Source organism: Manacus vitellinus, unplaced genomic scaffold (genome assembly GCF_001715985.3).
Source record: "Manacus vitellinus isolate BGI_N305 unplaced genomic scaffold, ASM171598v3 scaffold_73_pilon, whole genome shotgun sequence".
Lineage (NCBI taxonomy): Eukaryota > Metazoa > Chordata > Aves > Passeriformes > Pipridae > Manacus > Manacus vitellinus.
In genome coordinates this window covers 2,516,435-2,538,874 of record NW_021940773.1, presented here as the reverse complement: position 1 = coordinate 2,538,874, position 22,440 = coordinate 2,516,435, and the positions used below count along the sequence as shown (strand labels likewise).

Sequence of the window (22,440 nt, the reverse complement as noted above, 5' to 3'; positions counted from 1 at the left end):
TTCTATTCTGGTTTAATATAGAATATTTTCAGAGATGAATATTTTCAGATAGCAACTGTCTTCTGAGATTAGATATCTGAGTTAACTCCTTTAATTCTGTTTCTTTCTAGGACTTGATTAATATCAAACTCAAAAACAATGCAGTTTGGGTAGCTCATGAATAGATGCTTCCTATTAGTTCAGTCTGAATGGATTAGTGTCTTAATTAGCCATGTTATTGTTAAATGAGTAAAATTACTACTGTTTTGTAGATTACTTGTTACTGTCCAAGATGCTGAACAGCTGAGAACAGAAAGAACAGTCCTGGAGGAACAAATCAGAGAGCTTCAGGCCAAGGCTGCTAATCTAGAGAGTGAGAAGTATGATGCTGTTGTAAAAGTCCAAGACTGCATACAGCTCTTGGAAGAAGCTAACTTGGAAAAAAGTCAGGTAAGTCATTGGATAAAGGTATTTCTTAGAAATTAGAATACTTTCATCACTTACAGTTGTGAAGAGCCTGATTGCATATTCTCACAGGCATATACACATGCACGAGCTGGCTTCTTTTATGTCTGTTGTACTAAAATTAGTAACGCATAGATAGCAAACTGGGATATGATATTACTTAGGCTTGTCATAGAGTATAAATTTCAAACAATATGTTGAGTGCCTGGATAAATGTGATCAAAGTGATAATACTGTACCTGAACATGAATTTTCCAAAATTTTTGACAGTTTCTTATCACATACATACTAACAAATTCTGCTGTCAGACTGAAAAGGAAGGTTCTGTTATGAATTTATCACTTAAAAATGGCTAGGAAAGAACAACTAAACTAAAGGGACATTTTTGTTCTATGAGGGACATAAGGCACCGAGAGAGAGATCTGTGTTCAGAAGAAGTGACTGAGTAATGAGTGGGTAAAGTCTGCAGTCAGGAAAAATTTGAAAATATGTTTATTAGTCTATTATAAAATGGCAGAAAAAATTCAAACATACCATGTTGGCTGCTGAGTTTAGTCTTACCAGTCAAAAACCAATTTAGGAGATAGTGTGGATCTCTCTTAAGAACACATTCACACAATCCTCAGTGGTGCTCGATACAATTAATAGGATGTTCATAATGGGAGTTTAAAAAAAAAAAGCCTTTAAACATAATGCCCCTTCATGTGCAGTTTAGATCAGCCCATTTCAGACAAGACATAGGAAAACTAGGAAAGTGCAGGAGGAGTCAACAAAGAAATCTAGATATGTGGAAAGGCCTTAAAAGAAATTTTTATATACAATGTGTGATTAAACTGTCATAGGTTGATGTGTATACCAGAAGTATAGATATGAAAACAGTAACATGCACAACAGGGGGATCCACCAAAACTTCCTAAAGTACAGGACCTAATCCAGCAAGTCTTGATAAGCCTGTTGATCAAAAAAAATTAGACCCCCTATTTTCACAATTCTTAACTTTCCTAAAGTATCTGCTCTTTGCCCCTTTAGAAAATAGGATATAGGGCTTGGTAAACTCTTGTCTAATATGGGCTCTTTGTGTTTTAATGCTAAGCTTCAGTTCCAGTCAGACTTTTGGAAAATTGTGTTTGGTTCCAAGGCAGAACTTTAATGCCCATCCAGAGATTGTAGCCATCAGTAGGTGAAACCCGGTTTAGTTAATGTCTGTGGGAATAAGCGGAGGATCTTAGAACTGATTCTGTTTCGGCTTAACAGTTCAATACTGTTGAGCAGTTAAAAAGATAAACACTTCCTTTTAGCCTGGAGTTCAAACTCAGAGACAAAACAAAGCAGACAATTCTTAATTTAGTGCTCTGGCTAAAACGTCCTGAATTTTTCAAACTGGGAAGTCTATTAATGAACAAGATACAAAAAATACACATAGCTGTGAACGCTTTGTGTTATAAACTGTTTTCTTCCTGCTCTGTTAGGGGTTGTCTTGGGTTAAAGACAATGTTACTGAGGAGGTGGGACCTTCAATGGGAGGTCCTGCATCCCATCCATTAAAAATAATGGGACTTAAAAGGAAGGAGTATAAACAAAGTAACAAATTTTACTAAAAAAAAAGGGCAAAACCAAAATAAAACAACAAACACACAATAATAAAGAATCTCACCCAGAAAATCACTCTGTCCACTTCCGTGTTGCTGAGCCAGCAAAGCAGTTCCACGTGGCCCCTTCGGCACTGTCACACAGAAAGCAACAACAATGGCAACAGCAGCGGCCGGGAGAGCTCCAACATGCAGCGCTGGTGCTGGAGCGGTCAGGAGCGGAGGGCACAGAGCGGGCTGGGACCAGTGGGAAGTCCAGAACGACAGGAGGCAGGGGAGCCCCTGTGGGAAATACCCCTCTCTTTAAATTTAGAAAGACGGCAATAAACTTAGGGAACAAAAACAAGGCAGAATTTATTCAACGCGTTGGGTCTTTCTCGGGGGAAAAGACACCTTCGGTTCAAATTCCGTACATTTTATAGTTTCACAAAATCCCCTCCTTTTCAGATAAGTTTTAATGTATTCATTTTTACCGAAAAAGGTTTCTTTTCTCTGAAAAGGGGCTTTCCCTTTATCCCAATTGGCTGCAAGCCATCCCCTGTCAAAGGTGATGGATCTTTCTTTGTTCTTAGCCCAAAGAGAAGAACCTCGTGTACAAAATGGCCATAAAAGATTTAATTTTTAAGAATTTTCTCATTTCCCTTATCCTGTCAAAAGAGACCCTGATACCCAAGTTCAGGCCTTGGAACTTGGATATCTTACAACTTCACGATACGCCTATTTATAAAAAAAACCCCGTATTTTTAATTCTCATACCCCGGTGGGCACAGTGAACCAGCAGAAGCCTATAGTTGTAGCAGGTGGGGGGAGGAGGGGGGTGGCAGCGGCTGCCGTCCCGGCGTGGAGAAGCGGGCTGCAACAGGCCGGCTTGAGACTGCGGCAAAAACTGGTGCGAGTCTGGTGGGGGCAGCCCCTCAGGAGCAAGCAGGACAGCTGTGGAGTAGCAGGATACTAGCTGGGGGAGAGAGATGGTCTGGGTCGGGCAGGCAGCGGCTTCTTGTCAAGTACTGAGCAGGAAGCAAATAGGCAGTCCCCATGCCAGCAGTGAGTGGGTTTTATCCCCCACAAACTGCCATGCCACTTCACGCGATAACCCCCTCTTTCAGCAGGTGTGCCGTGCCTGTGTGGGCAGGCCGCGGTGTTATCAGCGGGTGCCCCCTAATGGTGATATGGGAAAATTACAAGAGAATCTAAAACCGTAGCAGAGGTTGAGGTAGAAATTGTAACAATGCTGCTTCTGTTAACATTAAAAAGCACAAAAAGCTAAGCTTATAAAAGGACATCAGAAGAATTTTAAGAGTAGTTTGAGCAATAAAGAGCAAAGTTGAATTATATAGGATCAGTAAAGGAGATTATGACCAATGAAATGGCATGTTATTGCCTGAAGTGAGTAACCTTCTACAGGCTTAGCTTATTTCATCCATTAGGGACTTTTTTATGTCTTTCTCCCTTTGTGCATATACACATTCTCTATGTGTCACCTAGGATTTTTGATAGGTGACATAAAAAATCCTATATTCTGTAATCTTTTCAGAGGGGTATCTTGTGTTATACTGTAACATCAGTAACTTTCTTGCATCCCTCAGAGGAAGGGTTCCTTGCTACACTTTTTTCTGTAATTCTCCCAATTTTTTTTATGCTGAAGAGCTGTTTCGTTCACTGCATCCAACATGAAAGGGTCTGCATACCTGTTCCTTAGTTGCCTATACATTTTTATTCCTTTACTTTTAGTTTTCTCGGAGATGAGTAGTATATGAACCATAAAAAATTCTTAGCTTTATGTAGGAGTGTATGTGTGTATACAGGTATTCAGTTTCCTAATAGAAACCTTTTGCATGCATCATTGTCAGCATGTTTTTATTACAGATACTGGCACGAGATAGAACACTGGAAAGTAGCTTTGCCATTTGCTCTGAGTTCCTGTGCTTGCTTCTGTGTAAATTCCATGCTCAGCCAAAATCTGCAAGTCCCAATAAAAAAAGGCACCTACTGATACTAACTCTTTGTGTGATTCTGATTTACAAGAATGTGCATTTAGTGCAACATGTTTTTCACTGTTCTTGTTTTCTTGCTGAGTCTCAGTGTCAACTGCTCCAAAGTAAAAAGGAGAAAAAGTGTCTTTTGATCAGTGACTATATGTAGTTTCTTCTCTCCGTGCTAGGTACTGTGTCGCATTAAATATTAGTCATATTTGTTGTTTTTTTTTCTAGGCACTCTTTGGGGAGAAACAAAAGGAAGAAGAGATCAAGAAAATGAAAGATGAAATGTCTCAACTTGCAGAAGATACTGCTGCAAGAATTAGAAAGGCAGTAAGTTACGATGTTTAGAATGGGAAGATTTTTTGGTTTTCCTCAGGGTGAAAAGCCCTTGCTGGTGCATGGTCATCATGAGCAGTTTTCTTAAAAATGTTTTGATAATATAAGTGACAAGGCAGCATGCTGATAGTACATACTCTTCAGCTTTGTTGTCTAGACATGTATTCCTCTGAACTAAGTGGTATTCTTAAATCTCTCAAGAACCAAAACTGTTAATATCTGTGCAGACACTGGTGTAGACAAGGCTGCACTGTGAAGATGTAAAGAATGATACTTGTGGTGTCTTCATGTGTGCTTTTTTTTCTCGACACCCTCAATTAAAGTAGTATTGATAATAATAATTCTTCTAACATTTATGTCATAAGATTTGTCAGTTACTGCAGTCCCAGATACTTTCATGCATGCACCACAAATAGGCTATATATGTGTATATCAAAAAGCAAGATGGAAAACTAGTTTGTGGGACTAATTTTTTAGTTTTACTTTGTTTTTACTCACAGGTAAACACTGCAAAGAAGCAATGTAATGTGCAGGTTTCTCGGCTAACAGAAGAAATTTTGGCTCTTCAGATGGTAAGGAGTTGACTGATAAAAACATTTTTGATAGCAAAACATTTGAGACTTCTAGTTATTGCTAATCAAATAAAATACTATATTCCAGTAAAAGAAAGCCTACTAACATGATTAATGAGTAACTGTGTAGGACAATACGATATTACTATAAAGCACAATGCATCCTGTATGTTTCCAGACATTAGTTCACAAACATTTTGTCAATGAGATCTGTGCTCTAGAAAATATTTTCTCTGTGATGGCATTTCTTAAGTATCCCTGTTTCTTTCAGGGATAAGCATAGAAAGCTGAGTTTTGCATATCTATAGATGGGTATGTAGAAATTAAGTATATGAAAGCTGATAAAGTATCCTAAGACAAAGTCTGTCCATCACAATCATTGTATTCTTGAATGAACCAGGAACTTATAATAAATTATGCAGGTGACCAAAAGAACTCAGTGCTTAATGCGCCTATTTACGCATTAAATTTATTTTTAAAAGGTTTCATTTTACGTTTCTTAATTTGTACATTGAATGATCCTATAGAGAAAATAACGAACAGGTAAATATAGTCAAATGCATACATAGCAGCAAGAACTGCATTTACAGGTTTGGCTTTGGCACTTCTTGAATTTTTACTTTGAATTATTAGATCTATTTAAAAATTACTTTTAAAAATAGGAATGTGGAGAAAAACAGAGTGAAATTGAACGAGCCATTAGAGAAAAGAGAGCAGTGGAAGAAGAACTTGAAAAGGTAAGGCAATTGTATGTATTTTTACATCACATTTAATATCTCTTTTCAGAAGGAAAAGTTATATTGATTTTTCCCATTTTCATGTGTTTTCCCCCTAATTTTCTTATTTTATTTTTTTAGTAGCTTTTCTTAATTGTAAATTTTCATGTAATTACTTTAAGGTTGGTTGGTTGGCTGTTTTTTTTTTAATCCAGAAAGTGTTTTAAAGCTGCAACACTAAACTGAAAAAGAATGTTCTTTGAAAAGTGTAAAAAAGTAAAAGAGAGAGATTTAGCATAATCTGAAAGAATACTGGTCCAGTTAAACTCAATAGACAGAAAGCTAAATAAATGTCAGATCAGATCTTTGAAAACATTTTTTTTCAAGTAGCAGAAGCAGCACAGATACAATGACAGAAATTCAGTTTTGTTTTAAATCACTGGCAAATAGGATGCAATGAGGAGTAAGTAGCCTCCTTGTCAGTACTACGCTGCCAGTCACCAGGGCAAGGTAAAGATGATTTTACATGTACATTTACTCTTCCTCAGATTTCGAGGGAAGACAGAGGGTATGAATCTAACAGTAGGAAACTAGAGCAGCTGTATCAGAAGTACTTACTTGCAGAAGCTGCAAAAGATGACCTTCAGCTAAGTCTACAGACAACACAAAATAAACTGAAACAACTGGAAATTAAGTAAGTGATGTTACAGAAATACAAGAGAAAGCCAGAGAAATTATTTCTGACAATTTAAATTGTTGAATATGTGACAGGGTTTTGTCACATCTTTTTAATCAGTAGCAAACATAGTATCAAGATACCATAATTCTAAAGCATAATTCTGAAATCTAATATTAGATTGATTTTATCAATTCCATCATCTTGATAAAATTCTTTGCTGACTTTTGCATAGTTCTAGCTGTCAAGCCCATTAAACATGCTGAGCTAATACAAACTTTCAGAAGGAAGTGGGGGAACAGCTGTACTGGGTCATACCAAAGATCTGCCCTGGTCTATATCTTTTGTTCTCTAGTTCAGTAGTTGTTCAGTTCTTGAGTTACAACAGGACTTTCCTTCTCTTTCAGCTCTGAGGAAGAGAAGTCTCGTTACCAGGAAGCTATCTGTAAATTGCAAAGCATTCTGGATTCAGAACGAGAAAAGAGTGCCTTTGTCAGTGAACAAAGACTAAAACTTCAGCAAGAAAATGAACAATTGCAAAAAGAAATAGAAGGTTTGAGAAAATTGGCAATAGAGGCTCAACAAAAAGCTAAAATAAAGGTATGCTTTATATGTTATTTTAATTGTAATGTAAAACTTATATTTGCTTAACAAGGCAGCAGTTCTAAGAGAAAATCATTAAGTGTTTAAATTAAGGTTAGAAGTTTCAATGGTGCTTCCTGGTTGCTGCTTAAAAGTAGTTTTATTGTAGGATTGTGTCCTCAGAATCTGTTGGGTAACTCAGTCTCTGCTAATTAAATTGTATTTCAATGTGTATTAAATTCTCCTTCATAAGAAGACCCCAAGTATTCTTTGTGTTTTATAAGATGAATAGATTAAATAATATTGCAGTTCCAGATCTTCATTTATTTATTGTCTCTAATGTGTTAGAAATATCTCTCTGCCTTTGAGCTCAGAGTGTTCCTCTACTTGTGTGTCCACCATGTTGCCAGGGCAGTGTGTAACTAATAAATAATTTAATAGAGTGGTTGTGAAACTTTTGTTCTGTATTTTCTGGACAGAGAACATTCTTCTATAAGAGTAGTTGCAAACAAGGTAATTAGCTGAAAGATGGTTGTTCTTTTTGAACATGTTCCATTAGGTGCACCTGAACAGACTGCATGTAGGATAATGAATCAGTAGTAACCTCAGCAAATTCACAGTACCTTTGGCTTATGGAGAGAGGGAACAGCTTTGATCCTTGATGTGCTTTCTGAACATATATAGCTGGTACTTTCCTCTCTGCAATGTAAAGATACTGAAAAGGGATCTAAGAATCTGCAGCAGTGAAGACAAACTCAGTAAGCAGTTTTCAAGTTATGAATGAGGACCATCTCAAATCTAGTCTCTACTTTGCACTGCAAGATATAAAGGAAGCTGTCAAATTTAACAGGAAGTCTTGTCCAACTCCAGAACCCTTTGCTCAAACATAGCTTAAAACCAAAGGATTAGAGTCTTGTAACAGATAGGCAGTGGTTATAAAGTATATACCAAATCTTTGTCTGTCTCATTTTAGTCAGACAGGCTTCCATTATAGTCACAAATAACATGTACTGCTTGCTCCTATTTCCCTCTGATGTACAAAGGATTTCAGATGCAGTTAAGAAACTCCTAACACATTTTAGCTAGATAAAAATGGAAGAATGTTTTTCTGTGGAGAGAACACAAGGGAGAAGGATAAAGATTGTTTACAAAAAATAAGCATACACAACTCATTATCCTTTATTGTCAATTATACTATTTGCTTAAATCAGCTTTGGGAACATGTATCTCTGAGCATCTAATTACAAGTGTAATTATTGTATGTTATATGCTTTCAACAAATATTTATAAATTTACCTCAAGCATTGTAAAACAAAACAAAAAAAGCAAAGAGTGAGAGATTTGATTGTACCCAATTTGTGTTTTTTTGTAGATAAGCACAATGGAGCATGAGCATGCTGTGAAAGAACATGGATATGAAGCTCGACTCAAGGAAATGGAAGACACCAGTCACAAGTCCACTGCTGAGCTTCGATGTCTGTTAGTAGCTCAGCAAAAAGCAACCAACCAGTGGAAAGAAGAAACAAAAAATCTTACTGAAACTGCAGAAGCCAGGATCAGAAAGCTGAAGTAAGTGCAGTTTTGTTCCTCTTCTGCAAAGTGTTAGTGTTTTAGCTACTGTGTGGTATAGGGCAGTAGACCTGTCGTGAAAAACCAACTGGACTAGATGATGTGCTTCCAACAAAACAAGGAAGAATGATCTAAACAGAACTTTTGATGCTCTCTGTGAAGTTAGCACTGAAGTAAAAATTTCACATCTTGCTGATAATGTGTGAGTTTTTGTAATGACAAAATAAATGGAATGTATTACTTTTAATTTACTCTTTCAAGATACAGCACACTCAATTTAGAGAATTTTAGCCTTGGATTATGTAAACTTCTATACCTATTTCGAAAAGTCACCATAACATCAGTTGTGGAGTTAGTCTCCAGACTTCTAGAATAAACTGGACAAAAACCTATTGGCATACACATCTAATGTTCTATTCTGAGCAGTTGCTGTCATAATTGAAGATACAAATGGGTTGTGTGATTGTCCTAAGAAAAAATACGATATAAACTTTACTTTATCCTAGTTCATCTATGTTGCCAAGTAACTGGCTGATACTTGGATTTGCAGCACAGAATACAAGAATATTTTCAGTTTTGCAAGTTTGCCTTATGCTTTATTTCTTTCTAAGCTCAGGAAACTCTGTCAGCTCAAGTAGACTATAAATCAGAGATGAGCCTGATATTTTTATAGAACTGCATAGAAGTTTATGTCCTCAAGATCTCTTCCCCTTCAAAATTGGTTGAAAGTTGGAAGAGATTGACAGACCAGTACACAGTAACTTCTAAACCAGGAAGCTTGATTTCATAAGTCTCACTTCTTTAAAATGTTTAGAGAAGAATATAACTTTGCATATATCATTATCATTTAGGGTTTTGAGAAGAAAAATTAAGGATATGCCACTCTGTTAACTTTATAAATTTGAAATGACCCTTTAATCACTTAAAACACAGGATGCAGTCTTGGATGGTTCATGGCTCAGATTGATTCTAGAAGCTGCTTACTATCATGTTAACAAGAAAGCAAAGCTTTTGCCCTATTAAAATTGGAATGCTACCTTTCATTTCCTTTAGAGTAATCTTGGGATTTTTTTGTGTTTTATTAATATTATAAAGCTTTACATAGTCTCAGCTCAAACCATAATATTTCCAGTATCTCGTGCAATTTTTGGAGTCACAGTTTTTTAAGCGTAGCTTGGCATTTCTTGGCTGTCAGAATGCCAATGGTTTGAGTGGAATTAGAATCCAATTTTCTAAACATGAGCAAGGAAAAAAAATTCCTGAAGATGTTACCTACAAAAAATCTACCCTACCATTACTCCAACCTGGTTTTCCATCTTTGTAGAGAAGTATGTGGTCATCTTTACCTCTCCAAAGTAAACTGTTACAGGGGTTTTTTACCTTACCTATTCAGATATAGGCTGGCTTTATTTTCCCTTAAAATATACTGCATTTTGCCAATATCAAAGAACAATTCTTTAAAAAGGAAAAAGTCTCTTTCAGAGGAGACTCAACATCCGTGTTGAGCATGTCTGCAAGGCACTGGGAGCTGTGCCTATTCACTGACAGTTTTAATAGTTTCACTGTATGTAATTAGCTGGCTCTTACTAATACTTTTTTAACATCTTTTGTAAATGCTGCAGTAACTGGAGAAGAAAAGTATTTTGCAATGTTTCATGCTAAGGTAAATTTTAGCTCTTAAACTTGTAGTTTATTTTCTGTAATCAAAATACAAAAACTCACAGTTGAGCCATCTGGATTCATAACTAGATCCTGAATGTAGTTCAGCAAGTTCTTATTAAAAGGGAAAAATTGCAGACTTTCACCCATTAAAGTTGTCTGTGAAACAGCTAACCTTTAATGTTAAGTGTTAAGTGTTAAAATGTTGTTACTGCAGACCAAAAAATTTAGACCTCAGTTATCTGCAGCAAAATGCTGACTTAGAAAATACAACAGACATGACAAGAAATCTGCTTTGTGAATTTGGATGTAAAATAGGTAGTAAATTTTGAAAATGTCCCTGTTTATATGACTTCAGTAGATATTTTAGTGCAAGTCTAAAAGCCAAGTTGATTACTTTTTAAGATGATTTTGCATGTTATGCTTTTTCATACTGTATAAGCTAGAAATAGAAGTTTTTATCAGGTATATGCTCTACCTTGCAAGGAAGCTGGCAGTAGGAACAGAAAGGTTGTCATTTAGACTGACATGAGGAATTTCATATTAAATCTGTGCAGTGATGCACTGATATTATTATGAGAAGTGGCCATAACAGAACCTATATGTATTATCTGGAAATACTAAAATTAGCCTACTTTTCACATTATATACATTAACAGATACTGAGTTATATAGTGTGGAATGCAGTTGGTATGAAAATTAGCTCCTGACTTACACTCAACACGAAAGTCCTTACTTGTAATATAAATGAGTACTTATCGTATTTTTTTTAATCTTACCACAATAACAATTTGAGTATTTTGAGTACAAGTGCAGAACAGCAAATCACTTCTTACTATGTTGTGAACTAAAATCAAGTTGCTGATTTTTTAAAAAGCAGAATGATTTTGCAGCAAATGCACCTACCAGAGAAATTCAGTAAGAGCACTAAATACAGAACACTAAAACCAGACTGATACTGGTAATATATTAATTAATCTATTATTATTTAAAGGCTCTGTTTGAAAGTCCTCTTGAGGCTAATGAAGGAAATGGTCTCACCAAGTCTCACAGTGGGGTCCAAGAGAACAGGGGATTCATGTAAATATATGAGCAAATGCAGAGGTTGTGTTGGTGGCTTATAGCAGAATTTCAGTTTTTAACAAAAACACAATTTTAACAAAAATCATTACTCTCAAAGCATACTAATGTGTTTTATAACTGAGTGTTTTTCGGGAAGTTATAAACTTCCTATGAAAGTCCTATCATTGTATACCGAGGAGGTAGTTTACATTTCACCAGGAGTTTGCTGTTGGTGCAGCTCTCATAAGCACTGAGTCAGTGTCCCGTTTGTTAGTGTAGGTAGTTCCCGTTCCTTTACCTTAAATTCATGATCTCTTGGTGTTTCTCCACTTCTGTCCTCCTCGTTTTCATTTTCCATGTGAAGGAAACATTGTGGCTTTGTTATTAAGTTCCCAGCAGCTGCTGCTAACTTTTCCACATTGTGCTCCTCATTTGTCATCTTTTAAGTCTGGAAGTGTTCTGTTGGTGAGGTGTAATCCATATGTATGAAGGAGGTATTAAATAAATACTTCTAAGCAATGAAGAAACATCAGTGAATGTTAGGTGATTTTTGATTTTAAAAAAATTAAGAAGGAAAAGTAAATTTTGCAACCTGTAACAATAGAAGAGTAATGATTTTGTAAATTAAATGAGAATCTAATAGATCCATGAAAAACCTGTAGATAAAAATGTTGTTAAGTTAACTGATAGTTCCAGGCTTCATTGAAAATTATTCTGTGCTTCCCTGGACGTTTGGATCTCATTCAAGTTAAACATGATAAAGTTGCTGATAAAACTGAATTTGAAATTCAGAATCACTGCTGAAACAGTAGGCAATGCGTTGAACTTGTAGACTAAATTGCACCATTTTCTTCATAAAAATATATTATAGTCTTAATTTATGAGAAGTTTTCTTCCCTCTAAGCATTTTAAGATGCTTTATGCATCTTAAGGAGGATTTATTGGTAATAGACCTCACCTTCACCTTGCAGGAGGGCAAGGAACCGGTTTTGCTTCACTATCCTTGTGCCAAAGTCAGACTTGAAGGTAAATGAGAAGGTCAGTGCTGCTTGCGACATGGATCACTGTTCCACTGTAGATACTTCGAGTTCTAACTACATGTACTGAACATAGACAGCAAATATTTACAATTTTAAAGTAGTAGCAAAATAGAGTGATTACAGTTAAAGGTTTTAAAAAAGGTAATCTTTCACATTCTTTATAGGGGTTTAAATGGAAAACAGAAGTAAAGAAATTTTATAAAACTATCAAACTTATTTCAAAATGTAATTTCATTCATAACACGAAAAGAGCTTTTAAGTCTTGGTGAATAATTTAACTATTGTATGTTCATTAGTTTAGTAACTGATTCTTGAGTTTCTATTTGATTTCTTTTTTATTCTTCTCCCTATATAGCTGGAATGTTGTCCAAGTAATCTAAATAACCAAATTGGGAATGTTGTCTAATTAATCTAAATAACAAATCAGAACTAGATTTAATGTTGAAAATGTTATTTTGATCTTCGATGTCACTTCTACACCAATGTGTGTAGAATTTGATAAGAATTAGAAGTAATCCAAGTTGCTGTTGCAACCCTGATCTACAGGGTGTAGAGCTTCCAGTTGTAAAGTTGTAGGCTCTAAGATCAGTTTGAATGTTCCAAAAATTTAAGTTGCCTTTGACAACTGTGGTAAAAAATCTGTAGCAAGTGCTTCCAGCTTTTTACTTTTCTTGTCTTCATTTGGAAGAATTTACTTTTGAAAGAAGTGGGGAATACATGTGCAAGTTTTTACAGGCTCTGTAGTTCTTCAGCTGAGAAGAATAAATGACAGCAGATAGAAAATGGAATCAGCAATAACAAAGGAACATTTAGGAAATCTGTAAATTGGAAGGAAACAAACTTCAGTAACAACAGAACACAGTACAGAATGAGAAGGGATGAGAGAGACAGTTCTAGCAACAGAATGTAGGCAAAACTAGAGTAATTCAATCTGCCAGCATTTGCTCAAAGAAAATAAAGTGCCCAGACTGTATGCAGGTTTTAAAAATAAGGGTAGATTATTCATTCATTCTGTAAAGTCTGCCTTGACCGCTCTGTGCTAAAATGAATGCACAAATACAGTAGATGGTTAATCCCATCTAATTGGCATATCAGTGTTTTCCATAGATTTTTATGTCCTAATCCTGAGAATGAAGTAAGAATTGGGGTAAATAGAGAGGGAATTTTGCAGATAACCAGATAAACTCTTACCAGACTCTGCACCAGTGGCCAACACCACGAGCTTATTTTTGTTGAACATGATTCTGTTTGGAGCAGGCATCAGGATAAGATTCACTTGGATAAGCAAAGTGTCATACTGAATCAAATAACTGAATTATCCATAGAATGCACTTCATTGGAGTAGATCTGGAAAACTGCAGACAGAGAAAAAGGTAGGTCTTCTAACTTGAAAACTTGACAGGACATTGACAGGTTTCTCAGCTCTGCTATCAGTATTGCTTTGGCCTGTCAGACGTGGATGTTTGCTTGGTTAAGGTACGGTTTAGCTTGAATTGGGTAGAAATAGGTATGCACAGGTCTGTTCTTCTACGAAACAGTACATGAAACAATTCATAAACATTACCTTAAATGATAAAGATGATAAGTGTACTTCCATGTAACATTTGAGGAGCTTTAAAAATCTGAACTCTTTAAATAAAAATGTAATAAAATGTAATAATAATACATAGTATGAATTAGTAAATTAATAATCCTACCCATCTGCCATTATGTCTAGTAGATTCAGCTTTTTGGGGGGAAAAAACCAAAAATACTTGTCGTAGTATAAATCCATTATATTTGAATAACTATACTGAGTGGCTTAATTTTTTTAATATTCACTTGAATTATTATTGTCAGTACTTAAAAAAAAGGAATCCTTACCATATTGTTTTTAAATTGAAATACTTAGCTTAAGTCGTCCGATTGCAGCTATTTTGGGTGTCTGTGTTCGCGTTTCTGCCTCTCACACATTTCTGTGTCATAGTTGGGAATCCCTGTAGCCATGTGTGGGGTTTGGAGTTCTCAGTTTTATCTCTTCTGTAATTGAAAACAATCTGCCTCTGAGCAATGACCTTTTTTGGTGGCAGTGTACGAAATGTTGGCCATGACTGCCTTCTTTTCCCTGCATCCTGTAGAGTACATGCAGTGAATTGCACAGCATTTGAGATGAAGAAGTTTCCTCCATTTCTAAAACATTATTCTTGGCTGCACTTGTGTAATGTTTGGCAGCTGTAGCTGCTTATTTTAAGTTGTTCATTAAAGAAAAAAATTAGCAGGATGAGAGACAGATGCAGGTACTGGCAGTATACAAAATTCATAATTACTAAGAGTAACTGAATCATATTATAGTATAATTCAACCAAAAAAAACCCAGCTGGCACATGTTATATTTATCATGAGAGCTTTGCAGAAAGTACTTGCTGCAGCTGGTGGATTTATGACCTGTTTGCCAAAATGCTAAAAGCTCACCTTTTGTTTCCTACTCACTTGTAGACAATGTACAGTGGGGGCTGATTTAATTATTCAGCAGTTGGGGGTTATTGCTCAGTTCTAATATTGAGATCTCATAATGTGTGTTTGGGGAGGGTTAACACTCAGAATGAATCAACTGTCTGGCTCAATAGGCATCACATTTCCTTATGCTTACAAAGTTAAACTGTTTTCTTTAAATATGTGTTCAGTGTGATCTCATTATAAATATAATTCCTTGACCACAGCGGTATATGAGCATGTAAAACTGTTTATGGGCTGTGCTGCTAAACATGCTAATTCCATACTCAAGTGCAAGCATAGGAGACAGACTGTTTTCAGTAACGAAGAATTTTTAGGCACCTTAAAATTGGTCTCCTATATTGAAAATGCCTCATCTTGATGCTTGATATTGATCATGGAGAACAAATTGCAATAGTGTTACATATTAACATATTCTCTTGATCCTGCAGTCTTAATCCATCTGTAATTCTTACTTTATATGAAAGTGTTCACATGTGGTAACACAGGCAGATATTTAAATCCTGTTAAACAGTTAAAATTATATAGAGATTATACCTATGTACTTTTATTTTTATGAAAGTTAAAAGTTGTTGAGCTGTTTTTGTGATATCTACCTGGGATTGGTGAATGGGGTTGGTGGAGAACAGGGGAGTGGAAACTACTCACCTGGTACAGTGGTGACCTGATGTGACAAATACATTGCAACCTTGTATTGCAAATGCTGTATATCAAGTTTTCAAACTTCTATGAAATACCAGGTTTAAAAGTTTATGAGTAAATTGTTGAGAACTAAGTGTCATCATTAAAATATCAGAGGCTTTTTAAGATTAAGATCTGAGGCTAAAGTATCTTCTACTTTACCCCCATTCCCTCAAAAAGAATAAATGCTTTAGGTTCCATTACAGTCCTGTAGTTTCGGTAGAGCATCTAAAGGTGAGGTAGTGGAGTAGAGACTGGTCAAAGGTTAGATCAGTTCAGTTTTGCACCTCCCTCTGGCTAAAATTACCAAAGTTCCATCTTTAGTCATCCCTCTTCTTCTGTGCCTTGTGATGACAGGAGGCAAGGACTGTTTCCTTTAAGCACTAGGTCAAAGATGTCTGTCATAACCCAGATGGTTTTTGTCTTCAATACTATGCAAATTGAGGATCACTAAAACTCATTCAGTATAAAAGTAAAAAGACTGCTTTGAAGTAGGTGGTATTTTCCTTTTCCTCATGAAGTGTCACATTGTTGTCTGTCTCACAAGTATAGAATGATTTATTTTCAGGTACTTCAAAGCACCTTTAAAATGCCCACGTTGAAGTCTGGTAAAGAAACACCAATTAGAATGTTAATCTCAATATTGAATGCACTGTGCAAATGCAGCTTATATTTACTACATACTAGATATCATGCCTCCGAAATAAGATTCAATAAACAGAAATAAAACCCTGTAAAATGTCAAGTGCTCTTGACAAACTCCTGCTGATTCCAACAAATACATCTCATTCCTCTGCCACTACAGTTTTAAATACACAGCATGAAGAAGTGATGTGTGGTGCTTTTGAAATCAGTGTTTTAAGAGCAACCCTGTAATTAAAATCCACTATAAGCCCCTACAATGCAACAAAGGACCTATGAAATTATGTTCCAATAACTGAAGTACTACTGTGTGCTAATCAGCATCTTTTCTTCTGATTCACAGAAGTGAGCTGTGTCAACAAAAACTTCGTAGCCAGGAGCTCATTTCCCAGCTGGAAATAGCAAATGAGAAGGTAACTGAGGTAAGATAATGACTGATGTGACAGCTACTTTCAGTTACAACCTGATGTGTGTACACTTGGATCTTAAAAAAAACCTGTTTCGGTGAGTTATGTTGCTGGTTTAGAGAAAATTAAGGATATTTGAGAGGGATAGTCAGTAAAAATTGGAAAACTTCACTGTTTCTGCTGACTGACATGTTCAAACGGCAGGAAGACAAATGAACTTTACTCTCAAATTACCAAAGTTAAAGGAGAGATCATCTTTAAGGTGACTAATTTAGACAATTCAGGAAGTGTTTCTGAACTTACTTATGCCTGTGGATTCATGCAAGCCTCTAAACAGAAGCAGGCATTGACATTGTGGATAATGTGGCATAGACAGAGATACCAAGTTCTCCACATGCTACGTGGACAGTAGAATTTACCTTCGTGTCCATATATGCATATAACAAAGGTATTATCCATTAAAAATTAAGGACAGGGTTGTTTTGGAATGTGCACTGTTCAATAATTAAGGTCCACTTTAAAAAAGGACTTTCCTGTCAACCTCATGAATCTGGGAAAACATCCAGTTCTACCCAGGATAAGTCCTTCTATCTTGTTTTTTGTAGTGCTGTGTTACTTAGAGGAGAAAATTGGGTCTGATGCAAGAATAGATTTCTTTGAGTAATGCTGGTTAAGAAAGGCTTTGTGCGGACCCTTTGAAGAGAACAGAGGAGGTCTGTAACAGGTTTATCAGCCCATTTGTATTATCTATCTAGTATATTCCTTTTCCTTTTGAGTATAGCTAAAACATTTACATGTTTTACCTTACATGACAAGGTTGCGTGAATTAAATTACTTGAATTAAAATGTCAACTTTTATGCATCTTGCTTCAAGATGGTGAAATGAGTAAAACTTCCCCTGCAAATTAGTCTGAGTGGAAAAGTCACGTCATGTCATATCAGAGCTGGAAATTCTCTATAATGTGTCAGCAGTTTGTCTTCAGGCTTACTGTAAAGGGAAGACATTTCCACTTCTGACATTCCTTTGTGTTAAGCTTTTTTGCTGCAGTATGTGTGGATTCAGTGAAAAGGACTTGGCATTGGTAATGAGATATTCCATTTACATAGGATGAGACATTAAAGATGGAATATCGTGAATACATCGATAGGCTCCAAAGACGACTGAGCCAGGCAGAACAGAGGGCAGCCACAGCATCTCAACAGGTACACAACTCACAGAAAACGTTATCTAAGCACACTGAATACAAAAAGCACAGAAGTACTCACTTTATATCATTCCTGAGGCAGAGATGATCATTTACGTGCATTATTAGTAATATAATTTTAACAACAAACTTGTATTTTGAATGTGTTGCCTTCTGACAGGGTGCCTATGTGACAGTGTAGGTTTGTTTATGGAAACCAGTTTGATATGAATTAAACTTTAAAATGTGTTAATGAAGGTGTACGATCATTTCCAACTTCAGAAATGGCAGCAAGCTAGCAAAGACAAAAGAAACCCTTTCACTAACTGCAGCTCCTGTTTGCACAGAGCAGGTTGTTTATCTGTTGAAGAACACCCCACTGCAGTTACCATCAGCTACGTGTAACAGCTGCAATAACTCCTGCAGTGACAAAAATACTGAAAATTGTGCAGACAGAATAGGAAATGCTTGTTTTTTTCCAGGCCATGGGAAGAGGGAAAAGAGAGATGGTGTATATGTATGCCACTGTTTAATTTTCCATACTCTTTAAGCTATACAACTCTAAACAAATCCCCTGGATGTTTATACCCTGGTATCACTTATTTTCCAAGGAGGTTAATTACTCAAGTTGGCCTCCTGTTAAGTAAAGATGGTTTTTCTGCCTCCCACATTTTTTTACAGTGATTTAGGAAACTGATTTGCAAATTATAACTTGTTAATATGGGTGACCCCATGTGAGCTGCAGAGAGAAAATATTTTACTGACCTAAATTGTCCAGTTCTAGGACAAATGGCATTTTTTTCTCAACAGGAGAGAATAAGAGGGCATAGCTGCCAAGCCGTCATAACATAAGCTATGGTTCCTGGCTCTAAATGCTCTCTGTCATGACAAGGTCTACTCAGCTGCTGAAGATTTGCTCTGAAAGAGTAATTTATTTATTTATTTAACCTCGTGTTTGTTATAGGGATCTGTTCAGCTCTCATACTTCTGGGATGCTGTCTTCCTATAAAAAAACAAACATGGTCATGTCACATTTCAAGGGAGTAAACTTGTGACCTCCGTGCCCATAGAGAAAGAGGTCCTGCTGTTCTAGCAAAGATTGGTAGTTAGCTGTTCCTCACCAGGCTCCCTCTGAAAGAGGGATTTGATAGACGTTCAGCAGCTGAACTGTTGCCCATATCTTGTTGCCAGAGTTCAGAACTGCCTTGCCGTCTTCAAGCTTGACAGAGGTCAAGCTTGAAGCTTGCTGTCAGCTGTCAGGCCTGGCTGCTCTGTAATGACCTCAGAACTGCTGTGCCAAGCCCCAAGAAAAGACATACCAGCAGTGTCCTACTAAAGTCTGGAGAAAGAGGTCTCCAAGAGTAGTGTTGCAAGAATGTCCACTCTTCTGAATCTGGGTATTTATTCTCATCCAGGTCTCCAAAGACTGAATGTCTGTGTGTGTGTTCCCTCAGATTCAGAATGGGATTCTCTGTATTCTCAATCTGTAGGCTGAGGGCTGCTTTCTGACTTAATTGTGTGTTCTCATTATATTATCCAGCTTACTTGTAAAATTAAATCAAATATAGGTTAGAGGTGGACTAGTAGGGAGCCTAGAAATTACGCTGTTATTGTGGACAGTTCAATTACTCTAAATTTTAGCTTATTCTCAAATAATAGTAATTCAACAAGAAACATAAAAAATACAGGATAATGGCTGCATAGGTTTAAAACATGTCTATTCTGTAGGTGTTCTTTAAAGTGTACTCCTGATACCTGATCTTTCATCATCTTGAATTCTTTGGGACCTAAAATAAGACAAAAGCAGTAGTCATCTATAGAGCACATTGTAAATTCTCTTGTTTATCCCAAATTCCCATTTATCTGTGCTTGTTCTCTCTCCTTTGTAACACCTTCAATATAGAAGTTCTACTGTTACTTTGATCCTACAAAGAATTATTAAGAAACTGTTTGCTTTTGTTTCATTACAGCTCAGCCTGATAACTACACAGAATAAAAAAGCTGCTTCTCTGAAGGATCTGGAAAATATTTAAACATATGTATTGCTCATTCACCACACTGGAGTTAAGAAGATTGCTGGAGAAACTTCATATTGGAGCAATAAAGTAAAATACACAACAAGGCTTGTAAAACTTAAACATTCTCTGGTTTATTCCGGTAAGAAAGGGAGTGGATGAAGGTCCTGTTTCTGTATGCACAATAAAGATTGGAAGAAGAATGCAGAATGTTGTTGGTAAAGTCCTTTAATATAGCAGATGAAAAAATCTGACACAATGCTGTGGCATATTTGGGTTTTTTGGTCTAAAATGTACCAGCTATGACAAGATTGTGTACAGAGAGTAGGTAACACTTATACTGAAATTCATCTTGGCTTTGGTCATGTACAGTCAATACCTTTAATTTTTCTTTATAGTGCAGTAACTTGGGAACAATTTAAAGATCCTTTATGAGCCGTAGCAAGACTAATTACATAACAAATGCAAAATAGTTGCTTGTTTTGTGGTCAGTGTTTGAGCTGCAAGATGCCTCCATTGCCTTCCAGTTTTAAGAATTTTGTTCAGTTTGGTCTGCTGCCCCTGGCATACAGGTAGTAACTAAAATGCTGTCATGGCTCCTCAGACAGCTTATTTCTAAGGACTGTAATATTTCTGCAGTTGTATTTTTTCTTCCTAATTACTATTTTGCAATTACTTTACAATTCCTTGCTTTTCTGTTGATCTGCTCCCTTGGTTTGTATGTGTCTGGGAACATCCATTCTCTGACTTCAGTTTGCACAAAGGTGACATCATCCAGCTTTTATGCCTTTTAAAATAGGGGGATTGAATTCTACAGATGCCAGTATGTGGGATTCCTCGTCTATGTGTTTTTCCTTGATAGTTGAGAAACTTCATATCTATCATTCTAAAATCAGAACCGAACTCCATTTTCTTTTCAGCACATATTATAAGCACTTGATAGGTGTTAACTGATTTTGAAATACTCCGATCTTAGCCTTAAGTGACATAATTTCTTGTCCTTCCTCTTGAATGTCAAGAGTATAATTTTGCTTTCTAACTTCTAGTTCTGTTGATGGGTAGTGCTTACCCAAAACTGCTGTTTTGGACTAACAAACCTGTATGATCATGGCAGTGGATCTTCACCATATTTGTATTTTAAAAAGGCAGAGCTGGGTTGATCAGCTCAAGACTTTGTGCCACCTCCTGAAACCCTGGCTGTGCAGGTAGAGCCTGCAAGATAGATGCAACTTCAGGAACAATTCCTTCTTACTGCAAGGGGAAGTCACTAGTTCCTACAGTGGTACGTGTCTTTACTAGTGCTTTCTTCATTTGATATAAACCTGTACTCGTTGCAATCTAATTTTGCTAAAATGATATTGAAGATTCTTCAAAGTGACATGGATACACTGTTCAAAAGCTCCAGAATTCTGTAGGGGTCAAGTTTCATTAATCAGCCATGTGTATGATACAGAGGGAGGCAAGTACCAAGCACCTTATTTTCATTTCCATAATGCACAGCTGAGATGATAACCAACCACCTGGGAGATTCTGTGTGAGCTATTAATCCCCTTCACTCCTCTAAGACAGGCTCTGGCTGTGAACTGAAGGCTGGCTGGAAGCATCAGGCAAGTCTGAGTATTTGTTTATTTGTTCTTCAGGGCACAGAAGGGCACCTGTGTGGTTCCTCATTAATTATGGATACATTCTAGCTCTTGTGTGATGGCTGTTTGCCAGAACAGAAATTGCAGTGATGACACAAGCACCTAATAGTGAAGTTAAGGGGCAGGAGAGCAATTACAGCACATGACACAGGAAAGGAAAGGTTTCCCTTCTGTCTGCCTAATCCTCTGAGCAGCTAAAAACAGACCAAATGCATTTGGCTGAACCACGAGCAGGAATGTGGTCACATGGAGCTCATCGTACTACCACCAACTCCTGTCATTTTCCTTCGATGTCTAAAGGAGACTGCTTGCATGTTGTTCCCAAGTTGGGCATTCAGAGGAAAGGCAATTGCTAAGGCAATTGCTAAGGCAAAACTTGAGACTTGCTAGTTAGGTAAGTTTTGCTCCTTTCCTTGATGTGCTTCATGGCATGGAGCTTTTCATTTAGCTGTCCTGGTTGCTTTACATTTGTTTCTAGCTGCGTATCTTCCATTGGAAAGTTTGTTTCTGCAAACTTCCTTTCTCCACCCCTGTCACCACGTTTTGAGTAGTTTAAAGATTCCTTACTTAGTGTGATAGTACTGCCTCCCATTGACTAAAAATGTTTTTGACTGTCTATTTAGGAAACATTTCTAGGTGATCAGATTCTTTGCATTCAACAGGTGAGATTTCATTTTGCATCTTCCCAAGAGCCCTACCCCTTGTGAAACAGGCCAGACAGTGAAAGATCTATCACTGGTGTTTTTCAAGATGCATTGCTAGATGTGAGCCTTTACAGCCTTGTCCTTTTCTTGCTCTGCTCCAAGTCCATTCCGCATTTTTGCATCTTGAGTTTAGAGGAATCCTCATCTTCTAGAAATCCTACTATAGCAGGATATCTCCAGGCAATTCAGAATGTGAAATGAACATTTAGCCTAATTATTCTGAAAATCCACAGGTACAAAACCTGGTGTGCCTCTTCCAGTGGAACATGAATGAAGATTATGGACTTTGGAAGGACATCACAGATCAACAAATTTAAACATTTTGAGGTAAGTAACATCTCTTGAAGGATCTAAAGGGAAAAAAAAGTGTTCTGTTGATGGGATGGGCACAGCTGTCAGTAAGAAGTAGTCCTAAAAAAAAATAATTAAAAAATCTTGCAACTGCAG

At 36.7% G+C, this 22,440-nt stretch overlaps 1 protein-coding gene across 6 annotated transcripts in view; it reads left to right on the top strand.

The window, feature by feature from the left end:
- The window catches only part of SCLT1 (sodium channel and clathrin linker 1), a 35,949-nt gene extending 16,096 nt beyond the window's left edge, over positions 1-19,853 (top strand). For 3 of the 6 annotated variants that reach the window (XM_018084649.2, XM_018084646.2, XM_018084647.1), the window contains 10 exons: positions 252-429; positions 4,244-4,342; positions 4,849-4,920; positions 5,583-5,657; positions 6,185-6,330; positions 6,720-6,912; positions 8,267-8,463; positions 16,384-16,462; positions 17,555-17,650; positions 19,602-19,853. In XM_018084649.2, the coding sequence (XP_017940138.1) occupies positions 252-429; positions 4,244-4,342; positions 4,849-4,920; positions 5,583-5,657; positions 6,185-6,330; positions 6,720-6,912; positions 8,267-8,463; positions 16,384-16,462; positions 17,555-17,650; positions 19,602-19,664 (1,198 nt within the window). In that variant the 3' untranslated portion in view covers positions 19,665-19,853. Of the gene's footprint in view, positions 1-251; positions 430-4,243; positions 4,343-4,848; positions 4,921-5,582; positions 5,658-6,184; positions 6,331-6,719; positions 6,913-8,266; positions 8,464-12,155; positions 12,223-13,481; positions 13,598-16,383; positions 16,463-17,554; positions 17,651-19,601 lie in introns of those variants that run through there. The other 3 variants (XR_001922205.2, XR_001922206.2, XM_018084648.2) reach the window with 3 other exon arrangements.
- Positions 19,854-22,440: the final 2,587 nt, after the last annotated feature.